At 31.7% G+C, this 21,800-nt stretch overlaps 1 protein-coding gene across 3 annotated transcripts in view; it reads left to right on the forward strand.

Annotated features, from left to right (window-relative positions):
• Window positions 1-21,800, forward strand: part of LOC145255850 (kynurenine 3-monooxygenase-like) — a 68,529-nt gene that overhangs the window by 40,948 nt on the left and 5,781 nt on the right. For all 3 annotated transcript variants that reach the window (XM_080114601.1, XM_080114604.1, XM_080114603.1), the window contains 8 exons: window positions 3,356-3,543; window positions 6,736-6,784; window positions 9,067-9,157; window positions 10,143-10,311; window positions 11,413-11,606; window positions 14,274-14,331; window positions 15,361-15,450; window positions 18,638-18,695. In XM_080114601.1, the coding sequence (XP_079970727.1) occupies window positions 3,356-3,543; window positions 6,736-6,784; window positions 9,067-9,157; window positions 10,143-10,311; window positions 11,413-11,606; window positions 14,274-14,331; window positions 15,361-15,450; window positions 18,638-18,695 (897 nt within the window). The remainder of the gene's footprint in view (window positions 1-3,355; window positions 3,544-6,735; window positions 6,785-9,066; window positions 9,158-10,142; window positions 10,312-11,412; window positions 11,607-14,273; window positions 14,332-15,360; window positions 15,451-18,637; window positions 18,696-21,800) is intronic.

Below are 21,800 nucleotides of genomic sequence, written 5' to 3' on the forward strand. Positions count from 1 at the left end.
TATCGGAATCGGGAATTTAATACAGAATCAGTAATTGTATCGGAATCGGAAAAAATATTGGAATCGTTCCATCCCTAATGGTTACATTGAATAAAGTTTAGATATTTTGAACCTAGTAATACTATTTTATAAATTTACGTTTAAGTGATCTGTATAGTTTAATTTATTTAATAAATATGTATAGTTTAATTTATTTAATAAATATGTATAGTTTAATTTATTTAATAAATATGTATAGTTTAATTTATTTAATAAATATGTATAGTTTAATTTATTTAATAAATATGTATAGTTTAATTTAATTAATAAATATGTATAGTTTAATTTATTTAATAAATATGTATAGTTTAATTTAATTAATAAATATGTATAGTTTAATTTATTTAATAAATATGTATAGTTTAATTTATTTAATAAATATGTATAGTTTAATTTATTTAATAAATATGTATAGTTTAATTTATTTAATAAATATGTATAGTTTAATTTATTTAATAAATATGTATAGTTTAATTTATTTAATAAATATGTATAGTTTAATTTATTTAATAAATATGTATAGTTTAATTTATTTAATAAATATGTATAGTTTAATTTATTTAATAAATATGTATAGTTTAATTTATTTAATAAATATGTATAGTTTAATTTATTTAATAAATATGTATAGTTTAATTTATTTAATAAATATGTATAGTTTAATTTATTTAATAAATATGTATAGTTTAATTTAATTAATAAATATGTACAGTTTAATTTAATTAATAAATATGTATAGTTTAATTTATTTAATAAATATGTATAGTTTAATTTATTTAATAAATATGTATAGTTTAATTTTATTTAATAAATATGGGCAAAAAACTTTGTAACGTTAATTATTGAACACCTTGTAAAGCAAGTATCTAACTAAAAATAAATAAAGTACTCTAAGCACACACGTCTTAGATAGGATCGATTATTAATTTGACACATTCACAAGTTAAGTGGGCACGTCACCTATACAAAATAGAACAGGAAATAGAAGTCATCCTAACCCTTTGTCTAAGTGAAGCCCGGCAATTGGTTGATGAATACTTTTGTTTTACATCTGTTTGACATGCTGGTAAGTGTTGGACGGCTTTTAAAAATTGACTTCCAAACTAACCTATCTTAGCTTTCTTGTGTGTTGAGAAGTATTGAAAACGGCTTTTCTCCTGACCTAAGAGATAATTACAGACGATCACAAGCAGTAATGGGGTAAGGGAAACAAGTGGGAACTTCTGTCATTACTAACCAGCATAGCGATACTACTGATGACCTTAGAGCAAGATTAAATCCGAACAGTATACAAAGATGTGTGCAGAACAGGATACTCTGATGGTATGGCCACATTGAGGTAGCAAAGTCAGTTCATAGAGGAAGACTAACAAAACATGGGAGGAAGTGATAAGAATTGACTTGATAGAAAGAAGGATAAACAAAACCTGGCCAGAGATAAGTTAGTTTGGAAGTCAATTTCTTAAAGCTGTTCAACATATGTCATCATGTAAAACAAATGTTACATTGAATGTTGTTATTCATATTTTTATTGGCTTAGAGCATTATGCAAACACATCAAATCTTATATATGAGTCACCACTTATCAAGATCTGGAGGCCACTCGAGGATAAGGGTTAATGAGTGTACAGTAGTCAATGGGATAATATCGTGGTAATCGTTAGTAATGGAAATTTTGTAAATTGGATTACTTAAGAGGACGGTTCAACAAGAACTTGTTTACATTGGACTTGAATACGACCATATTGTAGTCAGCTGGAAAACAGGGAAACGGAAGAGAGTTCCACAAGCGGGCACTTCTAAGAAAGAAACTTTGTTCATGGAATCTATGTTTAGGTTTAGGCATAGATAAAGAGTGGGGGAAATTAATGATAGTGGTTTTAGCTAGACGAGTGTTTTTTGTGAAAGTTTGATCAGGGGGTACCCAAGATTGGAGCTTAGACGAGCACTTGCCATGAAAATAACGATAGATAGGCTCGTAACTTCTCTTTTGTGGGAAAGCGGTTGCAGAGAAGAGAAAAGGGCATCCCCCACTAGATGATGAAGTCTATTTTGAACTCTGTCAAGGCAGGATAACCAACTTCTAGCAGCTCCTACACAAATGTGGCAGCAGTACTCCATCGTTGGATGTACCTGGTTTTTATATAGGTAGAGAATTGCATCAGGCGTGAGGTATCTACTGGAGCGGTAGAAAGATCCCACCATTTTCCAGCTACCTTGGCAACAGATTTGATGTATGTGTTCCATTTCAAATCAAGAGTAAAGGTCATACCCAGAAGCTTGTCAAAACATGGAGCCTCCCCAAGATGAGAGCCATTCATTTCAATTGATGCCAGATGGGGATCGGAGCGTTGATGATGTAAAGATAGCCACCTCTTTCCTCACTGTATCACATGCTCAAGATCAGAGGAGAGTCAGAGAGAACTTGGTCATTTATGGCCTTTGATATGTTACCATACGTGGTAGTGTCATCAGCATAAATGTCTACAAATGATCTTAGGATGTTATTTGGAAGATCATTGATGTAGACAAGGAAGAGAGTTAGGCCCAGAATGGACCCCTGAGGGACACCAGCATTAATGCTGTGAACTTCTGATTTCTGCCAATCAACCACTACTCTTATGAACCTATCAGACAGAAATGATTTAATAATTGAGAAAATATTTCCAGCTATACTGTAGCTCAATATCTTGTGAAGTAGACCTTTATGCGATGCCCTATAAAAGGTCTTTGATATGTCAAGAGCAATTGCCCTAGAAAGGAAGCCTCCATCAAGAGATTCGCTAATCCTATGAGATATAACTGTAAGCACATCTACTGTAGATCTAAAATAAAAGCATAAAAGCCGTTTGAAGAAAGGGAGCCATGCATATGTTCCGTGTTGAAGTGTGACGAATTATTTACTTGATTCAACATGGAAAGCCAAAGAAGACGAAGAAAAAAATTAGTTGTTCACTGCTGAACTGCAACCTCAATTCTGAAATACGAGACTGAATTTGTTGAGTTCTATTTGATTTTTGTTTATCACTATCTTGCTTTGCCCTTTGTTCTATTCTGATTATTTGGACATTTTGATTCCATTTTCTTATTTTGTCATTGGATAATCATTATTGCCTCCAAAACAAAGAGAACACTAAATTTCCACGTTGATGGTTTCAATGTTAAAACAAAAGTAACTAAAACCCTACAGCTTGGTCTGGTTGCTATAGCAACAGGTATAATTTCGTGAATAGCGAATAGCAAGATGTATGGTTTCGTGAATAGTGAATAGCAAGATGTATGGTTCCGTGAATATGATTTCTTTTGTCTCTTTCAGATATGAGAAAAGAAGAACATGTCAAAGGTCGCAGCATTAACTTGGCCCTGTCAGAGCGTGGATTGTCTACCCTTGATGCAGTTGGATTGAGAGAACGTGTCATTCCTTATGGAATCCCGATGTATGCCCGAATGATACATAATAAAGATGGCACGAAAAAACGAATTCCTTATGGAAAGAGTCACCAGGTAATATTGAGTTGCTTTGTTGTTTAGAGGTATGAAAGGGATGATTGAGAATTTTGTTTGCATTAATGGTTTCCTATGTTTTGTGATTGAACATTCATCGAAGAATTTTAAGGATTACTCCAGAGCGTTACTATTAGTCATTAGGAAAATAAACAGTACTAAATGTCAAAAGACGCTGCTTAAAAGCATCCACACAGAAAAAAACAACCAAATATATAAAGAATCTAATAGGTCCCACACTATCAACCAAGCTCCATCCTCTGTCGCGTCGCCACAATGTTGCATTCCTTTTTCTGTTTTACAAGTACTTTAATGGCAGGTGCTCTGATGAACTTGTAGCTCTTGTACCCCACTATACAAAATAAAATAAAATAAAATAAAAATTTAAAAAAAAAACAATAATAATAAAAATAAAAACAGTGGTAAGGAAGGTGCTATTTATTATAAGTATAATAATGTTGATAAAAAATAAATAATAGTGATAAAAAATAAATAATAGTGATAAAAAATAATAGTGATAAAAAATAATAGTGATAAAAAAGGCACCTGCAATAAACAATAAATAATCATAAAATCTAATAAAAAAATATTTTGTAATAAACAGGGATGTTATTAAAAATATTATTATCGACTGTAATGGTTAAATTTATATTGAGAGCAGTGATAAATTAGTGTGTGGGTATATCCTATGGAGATATTGGAATTAAAAGATTTAGCGAAAATGATTCTTATTGAATGTAATAGCGGCAATAATATAAGGATTTAAAATCTAACTCATATACCAACGTAGACTACCGTGCAGGGAACTAGAACGTAAGGAGTAAAGGCAGTTGAAGATGGAGGAGGCTAAATATACAACGGACATCGTAACGAAGAGGCTAGGAGAATGGAATATGTAAATAAAATTTACAAATTAATATGAGGGTTCGCTACAATGGGAGGCGAGGCGATTGAGCAGGCTGTGGTGATCTGAAAATTGTTATATTTATATTTAGCCTTATGTTTACATTGGAAAATCAGTTCATTTTTGGTGTTAACTAGATTTTTCCCATATATATATATATATATATATATATATATATATATATATATATATATATATATATACTAGCGGGGGTACCCGGCGTTGCCTAGGTGTTTGTAGGTGTGTGTCGATTTCGGAGTGAAAAAATGAACGTTTTCGGCCAATTTTTCGATATTTTTCAAGCGAAGGATGGGGCTTCGATATAATACTGAGTTTTTGAATTTTTGTTGTGTCTGTCGAAAGTTTTTAGCATACACACAAACATACACACATACATACATACATATATACATTTTCGCTTTTATATATATAGAAGATATATATATATATATATATATATATATGAAGACAATAGGAGTTGGAAATGAATACAATCGATTAGTTGGGGGATAGAAGTCCCTTCTATCTCCCAACTAATCGATTGTATTCCCTTATTGAATAAATATACCAATCTATATCAACCAATATATAGTTGTGTTTTCATTTCCAACTCCTATTGTTTTCATATATAAGCTCCATTGATACTTGTTGAGCTTTATAATGTCCATAGTTTCTCCTTTTAATTTAAATTTAATTTAATTTTAAATTAAAATCTAGTTTAATAATAAAAATAAAAGTAATAAAAACAATTAGAATAAATGATGGATTGAAATACAGACTATGACGTGGTCATTTTCACATTCACTGTGAATAAACATTTTTCATAAACAATCAAATTTAGCTCATCCCATTTGTGGTTTTCAATTCCCTCATAATATTCTTCATCTTCATTCTATCTAGCTGATTAATTGATATCCACAAGTGTATTTTGGCCTTGCTAAGTAGTAATTCATTAGTGCTAAAAAAGAAGCTAATGTTTATGAATTTCGGGGGGGGGGAATGGAGGCTGCTTAAGTTTTGTTTTTGAAATTTTATTGCGATCATAAGACAAATAAAAGAACAAATAAAAAAACGAATAAAAACAATAAAAAAACAACAACAAAAACAAATAAAAAAAACAAAAAAATCGAATAAGGAAACAATAAAAATCAACGAAAAAACATTTAAAAAAAAAATCGAATAAGAAAACAATAAAAATCAACGAAAAAACATTTAAAAAAAAAACGAATAAGAAAACAATAAAAATCAACGAAAAAACATTTAAAAAAAAAACGAATAAGGAAACAATAAAAATCAACGAAAAAACATTTAAAAAAAAAACGAATAAGGAAACAATAAAAATCAACGAAAAAACATTTAAAAAAAAACGAATAAGAAAACAATAAAAATCAACGAAAAAACATTTAAAAAAAAACGAATAAGGAAACAATAAAAATCAACGAAAAAACATTTTAAAAACATCGAATAAGAAAACAATAAAAATCAACGAAAAAACATTTAAAAAAAAACGAATAAGAAAACAATAAAAATCAACGAAAAAACATTTAAAAAAAAACGAATAAGGAAACAATAAAAATCAACGAAAAAACATTTTAAAAACATCGAATAAGAAAACAATAAAAATCAACGAAAAAACATTTAAAAAAAAACGAATAAGAAAACAATAAAAATCAACGAAAAAACATTTTTAAAAAATCGAATAAGAAAACAATAAAAATCAACGAAAAAACATTTAAAAAAAACGAATAAGAAAACAATAAAAATCAACGAAAAAACATTAAAAAAAAAACGAATAAGGAAACAATAAAAATCAACGAAAAAACATTTAAAAAAAACGAATAAGGAAACAATAAAAATCAACGAAAAAACATTTAAAAAAAAACGAATAAGAAAACAATAAAAATCAACGAAAAAACATTTTAAAAAAAACGAATAAGGAAACAATAAAAATCAACGAAAAAACATTTTAAAAAAAATCGAATAAGAAAACAATAAAAATCAACGAAAAACATTTAAAAAAAAACGAATAAGAAAACAATAAAAATCAAAGAAAAAACATTTAAAAAAAAACGAATAAGGAAACAATAAAAATCAACGAAAAAACATTTTAAAAACATCGAATAAGAAAACAATAAGAAACAACGAAAAAACAAATAAAAAAAATTCGAATAAGAAAACAATAAAAAAACAATAAAAAAAACAATAAAAAACAAAAAGAAACAATGAAAAAAAAACAATGAAAAAAAAAAACAAGTCTAATTTTCTACTTTTTCTTCTTTTCGGGGCAGTTCATCATGTCTGTGGACAGAAGAAAGTTGAATGAACTCCTTCTCTCAGGTGAGTTGCTTGATTTTTATGAACTTTTTTTTTTCCAGGTTGGATTTTTGTTTCCTTTCATCATTTTGTTGTCTTCTAATCTAACGTAAATAAATTCTTATTGAACAATGTATGCCCTACCCACGTTCCACCATAACTAATCATGTTGTCTCTCTCTACCCAACCCTTATCCTCAAATGGCCTACAGACCTTGATAAGCGGTGATTTTCCAAGTAAAAGTAAAGAATAAAAAAAATAATTACATTTTCAAAAAAGATGAAAGAAAGGAAAATTAATCTCCAGGACAGTTCTGCAACTTTTCAGTTTTACCTAATGAAGGTTAAAGTCAAAATATAATTCTATTAAACCTTATGTCTAGAATCCATATTCTGATTTTGATCAAAATCCATGACATGATTTTCATCGATTTGCAACAATTAATGTTCATATTCCAACCCCTACTAATAACACCTACTAATAATTATTCCCGTCCCCACCCCCCAAAAGTGGCGGAAAGCAGTGACTGAGGGTCAATTGATCGTTTGAAGAACTTGAAGCATAAAAACTTTTTTTTTTTTTACTTATGTTCATCCCAAACAAGGCATATCGTCACTTGGACCATACTTAGGAATATTAACAAGATGTTGGTTTACATTACATTTAAACTTCAGCATATCAGTACAGTCAGGGAAGCAGGTAGCAGGAAGGGAATTCCAAAGTCCAGTTGTCCGAGGGAAGAAAATATTAGAGTAGAAAGCTTTTTGACATTTAAAGACCTCAACAGTGAAGAGGTGTGATTTTGTTGCTGAGTAGGTTTATCAAGAGTATGTACATTGAGGGGGCACAAATGTAACGAGTTCATCAGAGCACATTCCATTAAAATACTTGTAAAATAGGCACAGGGATGCAATATTGCAGCGATGGGACAGGGGTTGGAGCTTAGTTGACAAAGTGGGACCAATTAGATTGAAGACTCTTCTTTGGATCCTATCCCAGAGGGAAAGACTAGTGGTACATGTACCAGCTCAGATGTGGCAACAATACTCCATGCATGGACGAATGATCGTTTTGTAGACATACAGGATATTCTCAGGTGTGAATCGATTTCTAGCATGATAGAGGGAGCCCACCTTATTCGCAGCAACGTTTGCAATGTCTTTAATGCATTTGTTCTAGTTCATCTAACCTGTAAATCTTAAGCTAAGGAGTTTGAAGGAAGAATTCTTAGGTCAGGAGTTATTTGTCATGAGTATCAATGGTTGGAGAGGCTTCTTGTAATTGTTAAAGGAGAGCAGCTTAGTCTTACTTTTACCGAAATAACTGGATTCGGTATAAAATAATCACATAAATGTAAAAGTGCACATTTTGGCTGGTAAAGTTTTTAGTGAACATTTGCCTTCCTCGCGGTCCTCTTCCAGATGAAGACTGTCTTGAATTGAGTCCTTTTTTAACTAACCAGCATCCAGAACTGACGTTGTTTTCAGGGGTCACCAGCTAAAAAAGTTTGGAGAATATATGCTTGCTTTATGCTGAGCATGCGTGTCGAATAAATAATAGTCAAACTTTTCTTGAAATCCACTACTTTCACTGGCTATCTTCCTGACTTAAACTACACCAATCATTGATTTTATTTTTCCCTTTCCCTTTGCAAAACTCAATCATGTTCTGCAAAGTAAAAAAAAACAAAACAATTTTTCGCTTTCTTTTCTTTCTTTTGATTTTTACATCAAAGACGTCAAGAGTTTGGTATGGTTGGCAATCTGTGATGTTTGAGAACAGAATCTTCATGGCGAAGCCAATATACGCACTGTAACATTCCACTTTGGCGCTTACCAGAGATAGACAGGCGGACGTATAGGCCCGATCTGATCAATTGGATGACCATAAAACCTCCGCACGAATATACTCACAATTCATATTCCAAACCCCACTAATATCTACTAATAATCCCCCCCCAAAAAAAATTTAGTGAAAAAACTGAGGGTCAATTGATTATTTGAAGATATAAAAGAATTTTAAATATAACAGCTTTTACAAAAAAATGACTAAATCCGCATTACTTAACCTGATGTACTGCAAAACAACCAAACCAAACATTATGAATAAATATTTAAAGAAATTAAAGAAATTGAAGCGTAAAAACTTTTACCAAAATTATTTGGCACTGAATAAAAAATTAAAAGGTTTGCTATGCGATAAAACAAAACAACAAAATGAAAAATGATTTGTATAAATGAATTTTGTCTTTTCAAAGAAAATTGCAAGAATTCTATTTTTCTTCAACAAAATATTTTCTCTTTCAGAATCGGAAGCTCATTCGAATGTGGAATTACATTTCCAGCACAAACTGAAAAAATGTTCTTTCACAGAGAAACCAAAAACAGTTTTTGAAAAGTAAGTTTACAAGTCAATTGTGAAAAAATTTTTAGTTGAATGCGTTTTTTAGTTTGTTTTTTTTTTTTTTTGGCTGGAATTAGAGGATTATTTCAATCTCATTTTATTCCGTTTTATTATACATACATGCTCTCTCTTTCTCTCTCTCTCACTCACTCTCTCTCTCTTTCTCTCACTCTCTCTCTATATATGTATATAGAAAGAATTAAATAAAAAAATTTACAAATTTATTATTCAACAATGTATAAATTTTTCATGCAAACTTTACTTTTCAATTTATGTGCTAATCAGCAAAATTTATGGACTACCAATAAATATTATTTTGCTGACTACATTTCGTTTGATGAGATGAGTCATTTATTGAAAATCCATGGATTAAGGAGAAAACTTTAAATCATTTGTATTTTTTGGCGAATAATCAATTTGTTGTAAAATTTTAATTTACAGAATTTAATTCCAAACTTTTATTCATAATATTGCTCTATTTCAGATATTGAGCTTTTACATCTCATTATTGATACTAATATTTATTTGGACTTTATGTTTACAGTATACATTCTGTAATTTAAATTTATTTCTAAATGTTTTTGGAATACACACACACATATATATATATATATATATATATCTCCTTTATAATCTTTCTCTGCTAAAACAATAACCTTTTTAACCTAATCCATATTAAATGTCGGTGTGTTCTTAGCTATGCAGAAAAAAAAAGAAAACACTCTAAGACAGCCTCTGCCAAAGCCAGGGACCACACTACACATTTTGTTAAAAAAAGGGATGAGAAAAATAGTCAAAGGAAATCAAAGTACAGTTTCACATGAGGACAATAAATTTTCAAAAAATATTCTTGAATAAAAATTCTTTGAATTGTTTGCGATAAAAACTTTGGATCCAAGAATTCCCTCGAATTTAAACTTTACAAAAACTGAAAGTATTTTTTAAAATAATCCTTTTTCGATTTTTTTTTTCTCTGAAGACCAAATGGCGAATTAGTGGAAGAAACTTTCGATGTAGTTTTTGGCAACGATGGTGCTTACTCTGCTGTCCGCAGTCAACTGATGAAGACGACCCGTTTCGACTTCCAACAGAGCTTCATCCCGCACGGATATATGGAACTGAGCATTCTCCCAAATTCCAAAGGAGATGTATGTAATTGCTTTCATTCTTTCATTTTTTTTTTACATTATTCTTCTAAACAAACACGATTTTCTTAAGACCATTTTTGTCATTCCAAGAAACAAACGTAGTATTCGATGAAAATACTTTCTACAAAAAATATATATACTGACTCTTTCATCTGCAGGTGTCATTTACATCTTATATAAATATATAAATACAGAACAAATATACAGGAATATATATAGTCATCCACATACAGTACTGTTTCGCTGTTTCACAGCTCATCAGTGCGGCTAGACAGGCAACTACCTCAAGCCAGGATTGAGACCCGACCGTCTGTACGACAGTCAAGGCTCCTAACCACTACACTACCGGCCATATATATATATCATCGTCCTTACATGTATAAAATTCCTACTTGTGAGACATTGGCTTGGATTATAGCTTGTTGAATGACTATGTCCCTTGTTCGGTACGAGGTAGGTCCATTCCACGGTTCACTTGATCTGTGTGAGTTAATAAGCTTCCTTGTGTTTGTGGCGTGTTTGCTCAGTTGGTAAGGTGCTCGCCTAGCATGCAAGAGGCTCGGGTTTCAAATCCCGAGTTCGGATGTGTTTAACTGATGATCCCAAATGAGGGCAAAACTTGGACTTCTGGTTTGTTGGCTGTTATGGCTCTTGTGAGCTTCAACATTGTCTGGCTGTGGAAATAATTATATATATATATATATATATATAATATATATATATATATATATATATATATATATATATATATAATATATATATATATATTAGATATTTTTCCGTGATGTAAGCATTGTGTAGATTTGAATTAGAATTTGGAAATTTAAGAAGCGAATACACAAGAAAAAAAAAAACTGTTTCTTTGCCTGAAGATGACGTTATATCGTTGAAACAAAAATTGATTTTAAATAAATGTTTATTTTTAAAAAAGTTCTTCATTGTATTGCCTTCTTACAAATTCCAATTCATCGATATATCAATGATAATGATAATTCTGATGAATACCAAATTCATGACATAATCATTATTTTGTTATTTTGTTCAATAAAAATTTATTTCAGAAATTTGTTTTCATTTCATAATTTTTTTTTTCTTTTCAAGTTTGCGATGGAAGCGAATTGCCTGCACATTTGGCCGAGGGAGGAATTCATGATGATTGCTTTACCTAACTTGGACAAATCTTTCACGACGACACTTTTCATGCCGTTCGACATTTTCGAGTCGATTCACAACAAAGAAGATCTGATAGATTTCTTTGAGAAAACTTTCCCCGATTCCATTCCTCTGATCGGAAAGTAAGCAACATTTTTTGGTCAATTCATGCGTTTTCTATTCAAGACAAGATTTTTCAAGCCAACTTTGGCTAATGGCCCAGCAGAGACTTATGGAGGACTCAGTTTTTCTTTCTTTTATTTTATTAAACTCTGCCAGTTTTTTTTTTCTTTTTCAAACTATGCCGGTTTTTTCTTTCTTTCTTTTTAAAAACCATACCAGTTTTTTCTTTTTAAAAGCTATACCAGTTTTTTTCTTTTTAAAACTATACCAGTTTTTTTCTTTTAAAAACTATACCAGTTTTTCCTTTTTAAAACTATACCAGTTTTTTTCCTTTTTAAAACTATACCAGTTTTTTCTTTCTTTTTAAAACCATACCAGTTTTTTTTCTTTCTTTTTAAAACCATACCAGTTTTTTTCTTTCTTTTTAAAACCATACCAGTTTTTTTCTTTCTTTTTAAAACCATACCAGTTTTTTTCTTTCTTTTTAAAACCATACCAGTTTTTTTCTTTCTTTTTAAAACCATACCAGTTTTTTTCTTTCTTTTTAAAACCATACCAGTTTTTTTCTTTCTTTTTAAAACCATACCAGTTTTTTTCTTTCTTTTTAAAACCATACCAGTTTTTTTCTTTCTTTTTAAAACCATACCAGTTTTTTTCTTTCTTTTTAAAACCATACCAGTTTTTTTCTTTCTTTTTAAAACCATACCAGTTTTTTTTTCTTTCTTTTTAAAACCATACCAGTTTTTTTTTCTTTCTTTTTAAAACCATACCAGTTTTTTTTCTTTCTTTTTAAAACCATACCAGTTTTTTTCTTTTTAAAACCATACCAGTTTTTTTCTTTTTAAAACCATACCAGTTTTTTTCTTTCTTTTTAAAACCATACCAGTTTTTCTTCTTTTTAAAACCATACCAGTTTTTCTTCTTTTTAAAACCATACCAGTTTTTCTTCTTTTTAAAATTATACCAGTTTTTTTTAAAAATTATACCAGTTTTTTTTTAAATTATACCAGTTTTTTTTTTTTAAATTATACCAGTTTTTTTCCTTTTTAAAATTATACCAGTTTTTTTCCTTTATAAAACTATATCAGTTTTTTTCTTTTTACAACTATATCAGTTTTTTCTTTCTTTTTAAACTACACCAGATTTTTTTCTCATCCTCGTGTGACATCTGGCTTAAAAAAAGGACTTTAAGAAGCTTGTCTTATCTAATTGCATTCAAATCATTCACAAAATCATCAGAATCAAATTTAACATCAAAACGAATCTTCAAACTATTTGAGACTCGTATAATACAATATGACATGCAGTAAGAAGTTGGGAATACAAATTTTATACACACAAAGAATGTAAAATATTTGCCCTGTAAAACTCGAGATAAGCATAACTCCTCCACTTTCTTAAATGTAGCAGATAAGCAGATTTGCCAGTCGAAAATATGATGCGGATTCCAAAGTTTTATTTCACACACATCTGCTTTCGAAATTACAAAAGCAGACAAATCAAGCAAACTATGATCTAATTTGGGGACAGATGGGGATCCTTAAACAGACATTGGTGTAAAACATTTGTTTTGCTGGGATCATGTTTCCATAGTGTGTGGAGTCTCAGACGATGTAACCATGTGGCAATCAGCCATTGGTGGATTTAGACACCTGGTCATCTATAAAAGGATGACTTCTTCTCTGCCATTTAATAGTTGGTCATGTGATCTGCGACGTCACACACACCACCACAAAGCAACCACAAATTTCATAGTGTGGATTTGTACAATCTTTAATGCAAATAAAATTATTATCATAATAAAAGTTAAGTGAATAAAATTATGGCTGAAATATTTTCTCATAATATTTCTCAGTACTAGGACTTGTACTCTTGAGTCTTTGGGGAATATAATTAAGTTGGCTCTGGGCATCACCAGATCTCTGCATGAGATATATAATAATTAATATATAATAATTACAATTAATCCGAGTGGCTTCCAAAATATTTTACAAACTATGCACAATACCCCCACTCCGCCCAGAGCTAACCTACTCCTCACCATGGTAAATTATTTCAATTGGATCTTAGTTGATACACTGAAATTTAACTAAGGTGTGGACGCTAGCGTTTGAAGGGTTCTTTTCCATGAATGTCCTCACACACACCCACACACACACACACATACCCACATATACATACATACACATACACATATACATATACACACACACACACACACACACACACACACACAAAATACGACTGATATCTACGGAATGTGTCTGAGTTTTTGTTTTCTTCAGGGAGTTTGCAGTGTTTTATGTTTTTATGAACCAGTACTCGCATCCTTGGCAATCGCAAATGTGAAAGATGATGACACAGCCAGAATGAGAAAATTAGAAGATGAAAACGAATAGAAAACCTCTAAACATCAGGAATATTTATAGTATGAGGGGTGTTTCAAAAGTAATGCCTCCTATCTTTTATCTGGGGGTCAGCAATTGTAAAAAGAGAGACGCACTTAAAAGAAATCATCACCATCATCATCATCATCATCATCAATATCATCATCATCATCATCATCAATATATTAAAAAAGAAACAACAAACTTATACGCGGATGATAAAACCAAATTTTAAATTCTTCACACAGGAAAGTCACATTGGAAGGAATTCGTTTAATTTGTATTTTTTTTTAATTGCAGACAAGAATTGATCGCGACTTTCCTCAGTCGAAAAGCTCTTCCTCTTGTCTCAGTTAAGGTAAGCATCACACGTCACTTAGCAGTACTGAGCCTTGGAATAAGCTTCCAAACAAAGTAATAAATGTGACAGCAACTTACAAAAATTTAAGTTAAATCTACATTTAGGTGCTCGACTACTGCATCCTCTTCTCTGCATATTTTTACCATTTTTGTGGCAGCATAATCACTTGACACACCGGTTCCCATCAGATCACCGAAGTTAAGCAATGGTGAGCCCGGCCAGTACCAGATGGATGACCATTTGAGACTTCCAGGTGCTGTATGTGCTCTCTGCTTATCTCGGCATTGTCTCTAGTCATCCTGGACCTCTCCTTGCCACTGAACTCAAACAGTGCCGATTCAGGAGAAGTGTGGTTAGAGATTGTGCAACCCTTGCCACACAATTACACGCACAGCTGCCCCTACAGGGGATGTCCTTTGTCTTTTGAGGCTAAACGGAGGCATCGACTGTGGCGGCAGTACTCCATCTTAGGCATACCTGACTTTGATGTATGGAGAGGATTACATCGAGAGTCAGACACTTTCTGGTGTGATAGAATGATCCAACCAACCAGTTTCCAACAACTTTACCAAAAGGTTGGATAGAAGGCTTTCATTTCGAGAGTGACCGTCAGTCCTAGGAACTTGCCAAAACAAGGAGCTTCTTCAAGGCAAGAGATATTTATTTCCAACTGAAGTAAAACTAAGGGTCTGAGCATTGTTGGTGAAAGGACAGAAGCTGTGCTTTAGAAGGGCAGCAATTTTTTCTCATTGCCTTACATGCTTCAGATCAGAGGTGATTTTGATCAATAATGCTCTTAGTAGTGTTGCCATAGACAATTGTGTCATCAGCATAGATGCTAACAAATGATCTCACAGTATTAAATCTGGAAGAGAGGCGCAAAAAAAGATCCTTGAAGCGGATCAATGTTTCGGATTTTCTGAATATCAGCTTCCACATGTTTAGGCATATTTAAAAAAATTTTTTTAAAATAGGTTCTAGTCTGTTTGTGAATTGTTATGTTGTTATCGATTTTGTCTTTTCCAGTGCAAGCCGTATAACAAAGATGGCAAAGCAGTGATCATGGGGGATGCTGCTCATGCAATGGTGCCTTTCTACGGACAAGGAATGAATGCGGTAAGAATAAAACGAGATCATCTGCAAGGACAGATCCAATAGTTATAAAATTTCAACGTTTTCTGGTTATATTAAACTAGCATGGAAACTCGACATTGCCCGGGATTGAATGATAATAAACGAATGTTTCACACTCCCATATTTTATTTTCTTCAAAATCGGTGAAATTTTTCAATCAAATTGATTATTGCCTGCTTCAGTCGGGGGACCCATCGCGGTGCACTGGGAGGAAGCTTCAAATACCTCACCACAGTGACTTAGTCCACAATACATTGTAGTCTACATTGCACTGTAAAGAATTTACCATTGATTTTATAAAATTATTTTTTATATATAATTGCTCAAGTTAAAGTTTAAAATGCAGATCGGCAATTATTAAAAAAGTAGACCCCTTCCTCCACATATAGGATTTTTTTTGGTGCAACTTTACTAGAGTGTATCTTTGAAAAAATTCATTTCAAAGAAAACATTATTACGTTTACGTACTTAAGTGCAATGCCGAAATTAGTATAAATTACAAAAACTACAAAAAATGGTCCAGTAGAAAATAATTATCAGTAAAAACAGATTCTCGAAGTTGCTATTTCATTGTAAAGTTAAAAAATCAGGGGCAGATAACTGCATTCTACTCATGATACTTATCTTTCAAGTCGGCCATCTTGCTTCCTCTCAATAATATTGCATACCCCCATCCCCTTTTTTTGGGGGGGTGGGGTGAAAATTAGCTCTAGCGCATCTTCTGTTTGACAATTTTCCGTAAATTTTTAAATTTATGCTAATTTAGATATGACATGAAAATGCCTTTGCTCAAAATTACACGATTGGGTCAGATGATACATTTTTAATAAAGGTGCACCTTTTTTTTTTTTCGTAACTTGCTTCGGCATTTTTTATGTTTAGTTCCAGGACTGTTCTTGTGGAGACTAGGTCTTTTTTCTAGGGTCTGCCAAACAATTGTGAAAAATGGACCACATGATTCTGTGACGTCAGATTTGTGTTAACTATACGAACTATGGAAAAGCAGAAGCGAATTAATGATTTTTTAAAACCTTTGTTTATCTTCTTCAAACTGCAATTAATAATTAATCTTTGTTATAATTTTGTTAGGTTTTAAGATTTACACGGTTTAACGATTAATAATATTATAAACATTTGTATATTAAATATGAAATACGGTTTTACTGAATGTTCATTTGGCTACCTACGGGCTTCCATATTTTGTTCGGTAAAAGAGACAAACAAAATATGAGGCGGGGGGGGGGTCTACAAAATGCTTAATATTTGTGCAATAATATTTTCAAATTGGTTTTAATCTGGCGATAAAATAGCTGACAAGAGTCATTTTTATATTAAAACTTAATATTTAAAAAAAATTAAACACAATTAATTAAAAATCTATGTTGTAACGGAACATTTTGAATGGAATTTTAATCGTTTTAATCTTTTAAAAATCAATAAATTTTTAGGAAGTTTCTTTTTCTTGTCAATTCAACTGATTATAGTATCTATTAATTCGAAAAAATGCTATTAAAAAAACAACATAATAAACTTATATAATTTTTTTAATTGCAACTTCAAGGTAATTTTTTGTTCAATATGTGTATTTAAATTTTTTTAAAATAAATATGTTTTACTTATTTGAGCTCTTATGTTTCATAATGAATTTGAAATGTTGATAGATTTAAATATATTTTTTTCAAATTTCGAAAAAATAAATATGGGGGGGGGGGGCGCACTAAAAAAAAAAAAAATAAAAATAATATTTTCCCTTGTACGGAAACTGCATTTTATATGTAATTTCATTCTAAAATTGATAAATATTGAAAATTTCACGAAAATCTGACCATTAGTTGATTTTTGCTAGATTTATTAAACACGGGTATGTTTTCACGTTCGAAATGCTTACTACATGGGAACGTTATTTTAAACCGCCAATTATGTAAACATGATTTTCGTCTCGCAATTTCATTATTTTCGTACGATGAAAAAATTTTAAAGAAATTATTACTGGTTTATTTTGCCCTTCTTTTAAATGGTACAAAAGTTATATTGATGATATTAATTTATAATAAAGTTACATTGTTTTATATATGAGGTGGTGGTGACTTTTGGTAGTGCCTACTTTTTTCACTTGAAATTATTTCATTGTTCGATCGATTATTTTAAGCGTCTCAAATTATCTCTTGCATAAAATGCTTATTTTTGCTTAGTTGATGCTAGTTATCTCCCTTACATAATTGTCCCGAACTGCATAAGCACCGGCACCGCATATAGATTAATATTTAATAACTAAAAAAACTTTTCCAACTGGAAAAGAATTACTCGTTTCACACTCTCTTTGAGGCAAGGGAGAGAACTTTTGGGAAAAGAGTTATTTCCCCTTTGAATACAAAAATGTTTTTCATAGTTATTTTATAGATAAATTTTTTTTTCATATAACAAATTTTAAAATAATAGTTTTAGAATTTGAAAAAAAAAAAAAAAAAAACGAAAAAAATTAACGGTAATTTTTTACTTACTTTCCACCTTTGAAATGATAAATTTCATGGGTTTTCGGGTATGCTGAAAACGAATATCGCATTTATATTTTCCGCAAACAAATAGTTTTCCGGATATTAAGCAATGCAGTTCCCTTATGCTATCACTGGTGGCCATTGTTGTATGTACAAAAAATATGCGTTATTGTGCGCACAATAATATTTACCACTTATAGCATAAGGCATTAAATCTAATTTCTGATTTTTCTGTAATTAATTTTGGTTCTTGTCCAGAATTCACCCTATATTAAAAACAAAAATAAACAAAGTCTGTATGATGTGCATATCTGTGATGTAAAAAATATCATCGTAAAACCAAAAATTCATGTAAATATATCAAGTAGTTTTATTTTTATATGAGAAAATTAAATTTATGAGTATCCTAGAAGTGACTGTCTCACTAGCCCTTTTGAAAAAAAAAATGTCAAGAAACAAAGGAAGAGAACTCAACAATAATTCAAACTTGCAAGATTTTTTTGTTGTAATGTTTACAAATTCCTATTAATCGCTTAAAAATTATTCTTTTATAAAAATAAAACTATTTGGTTAATCTATGTGATTTTTGGAATATGATGAGTATAAGAACCTTAATTTTTATTGTATGTATTTCATTTTAGTTCATGATGCATTTTGTATTTTTTCGATTTCAGGGATTTGAGGATTGTCTTGTTCTTGAGCAATTTTTAAATGAATACAACGACGATTTTGGTAAGAATTTTGAAATTCTTTGTTTTTTATATTTCCAAGCATATTACAAACAAACCTCATTCTCCTTTAACAACTAACTTTGCAACCACTGAGTATCCAACATTCAAATTCTTCGGGCTGACATAGATTAAGTACATAGAAGATTCTATTTGGATTAATCAGATTATTGTTCTCATCTTGAGTGTGATTTTCACAACGTTTCGGTCGATATAACCTCTGACCTTCTTCAGGTGCATTTTGTCGAACTCGGAAATTTGGACGGAATTTCGAGTGGAACCCTTTATTTACTTCACGGGGGTAGCGTGCTCTTGTTCCATCAGCCATGACTGGATAGAGGTCCTAAGTAATTCGCAAATGTATATTTCAGTCGCTAACACTGAGGATTGAATGATTGAACCTTCAACCTTCAGGAGAATATCACTTTTAAAATTGATTTTTCCCAGTGCTCTAACCACTGCACCACGGGTCCTTGCGGACAATTCTAGTACAAATTTTAGGAGCTTTAAACCTATTTTTATTTTCTAGTTGCAAATATCATCATTTATTACTACTTATTACTACTTATTACTATATATTAATGTATATCTATCTCTGTACTTATTACTTGTATATTTTATCTACATTTGTGAATTACTTAGGACCTCTATCCAGTCATGGCTGACGGCGGAACAAGAGCACGCTACCCCCGTGAAGTAAATAAAGAGTTCCGCTTGAAATTCTATCCAAATTCCCTCGTTCGACAAGATACACGTGAAGAAGGTCGGAGGTTATATCTACCGAAACATTGTGAAATTACACTCAAGATGAGAACAGTAGTCTGCTGAATAATACATGAAAAAGATTATTTTAAAAGTTATTAGGCCAATCTCTACTCAGACGTCAATCACCATCAGAATACAAAATGATTTTTTAGACTGGTGAGATTTTCTTTCTATGGAGTAGGGTGATAGGTATTTGTGCATCCTTTGAGGCAGACTTAACTCAGAGGTTGCTGGCTTTCTCCTGAGCATGACATCAACAGCTGGAGCAAAATTTTAAATGTAGAAACCTCAACAGAAAAAAGAAAAACCTTCCATATTTTTTTATTTTTATTAACTGTATAAGGTAAATGTTTTTTTGTCAAATAATTTTTAAGCCTTTAGACTGGTGAGATATTTCTGTCGAACTCGGGAATTTGGACGGAATTTCGAGCGGAACCCTTTATTTACTTCACGGGAGTAGCGTGCTCTTGTTCCGTCAGCCATGGCGCAGTGGTTAGAGTACTGGGAAAAATCAATTTTAAAAAGTGATATTCTCCTGAAGGTTGAAGGTTCAATCCTCAGTGTGGGCGACCGAAATATACATTTGCGAATTACTTAAGACCTTTATCCAGTCATGGCTGACGGAACAAGAACACGCTACCCCCTGAAGTAAATAAAGGATTCCGCTCAAAATTTTGTCCAAATTCCCGAGTTCAACAAGATACACCAGAAGAAGGTCGGAGGTTATATCGACCGAAACGTTGTGAAAATGACACTCAAGATGAGAATGATAGTCCGATGAATCAAAAGAATTCGAATAACCAATCCTCATCTCAAAAATTCAGAAATGTCCTACATAGAAGATGTTGCCAAATCTGATGCAATATATACGCTATACCGGGCTAGAAAAATTTTCACATCTGCCAGTATCCTCTACAAAAGTCATCATTTGTCGATGCATGGAGTATTTTTAACAACTAGCAACTCCATTTTGGACAAGGCGCAAAAAAAAAAAAAAATTCTAACCTAATAGACCTCATATTGTCTGCCAAGTGCCAGCCTCTGTCACATCACAACAGTGTTGCATCCCTTTGTTTGTTTTACAAATAATTATTATTGAAAACAATCAATTTATGATTTTTTTACTTTCACCATGAGGTACACCCAAATTTCACCAGGAATTATGACCTCTGTGCATTCCTACTCCAAGCCCTGAACCTCTTACAATTCTTAGACACTACAAAAAAAAAAAAAAAAAAAAAATTCTGTATTCAATGAAGAATCGCTGTATGTCAATATATTATTGCTATAATAATATTAAAAAACGAGGTTACATCAAAGGGAGGTTACTCTCATATATTTCTCTAGAGTTGCCAGATTGGCCATTTAAGAGCCAAATTTTGTAAATTTGGCCTTTTTTTTTCTTTGAAGCAGTTTGTCCTTCAAAAATTCTATCTGACCTTTTTTCGAAGCGTAATGTACGGAACTAAGGAATGAACAAGCATAATCTTATAAAGATGATAGATTTTAAAAAAATACTCAATAAAAATAAGACATGATTGTGTTAGTTTATATAAAGTAAGTTCAAGAAAAATACTGTCATTACTAAACAGCAGAGAATTACCACTATCAACCAAGGGAAGAGTCAGAAAGGCATGTATATGCAGTGTGCTGATCTATGGAAGTGAAACCTGGCCAGTGAGGGTTGATTGAGGACATGTGTTGCATGGCGAGAAATGATATGAGACCGATACGATGGATGTGATTTTTAAAGGCAGTCATAAATCTGATAACCTCAGAAGAAGATTTAATCTCGACAGTTTAGGGTGACGTGTGCATAAGCGTGCAGGGAAATGCGAAGGAAAACATGGGAGGAAGTGATTTTTTTTTTTTAATTACATTTTCACCCCAAACAAGGCAAATTGCCACTTTGGTGTAGGGGGCTACTATCAGGGGCAACAACTACTGGGGTACTATGTAGGGATTTGGGCAGCAAGATGTTGGTTCACGTTACACTTGAACTTCTGCACGTCAGTACTGTTGGGGAAGCAGGGACCTGGAATGGAATTCCAGAGTCTAGCGGTTCTGGGGAAGAAACTATTGGAGTAAAAAGATCTTTTACATCTAGGGATCTCTACAGTGTGGGGGTGGGATTTAGCAGCCTGTCGGGTTTGTCGAGGGTGCTCATGTCGTGGGAGCACAAGTGATTGCAGTTCGTCAGAGCATTCACCATTAAAATACTTGTAGAAAAGGCAGAGGGATGCAACATTTCGTCAAGCCTGAAGCTTAGATGCCAGTTCAGGGCCTATCAGGTTTGCGACTCTCTTTTGAATGGACTTAATAGAAAAAGGAACAAATAATGACC

Source organism: Euprymna scolopes, chromosome 31 (genome assembly GCF_053919585.1).
Source record: "Euprymna scolopes isolate OS-2025 chromosome 31, ASM5391958v1, whole genome shotgun sequence".
Classification (NCBI taxonomy): Eukaryota; Metazoa; Mollusca; class Cephalopoda; order Sepiida; family Sepiolidae; genus Euprymna; species Euprymna scolopes.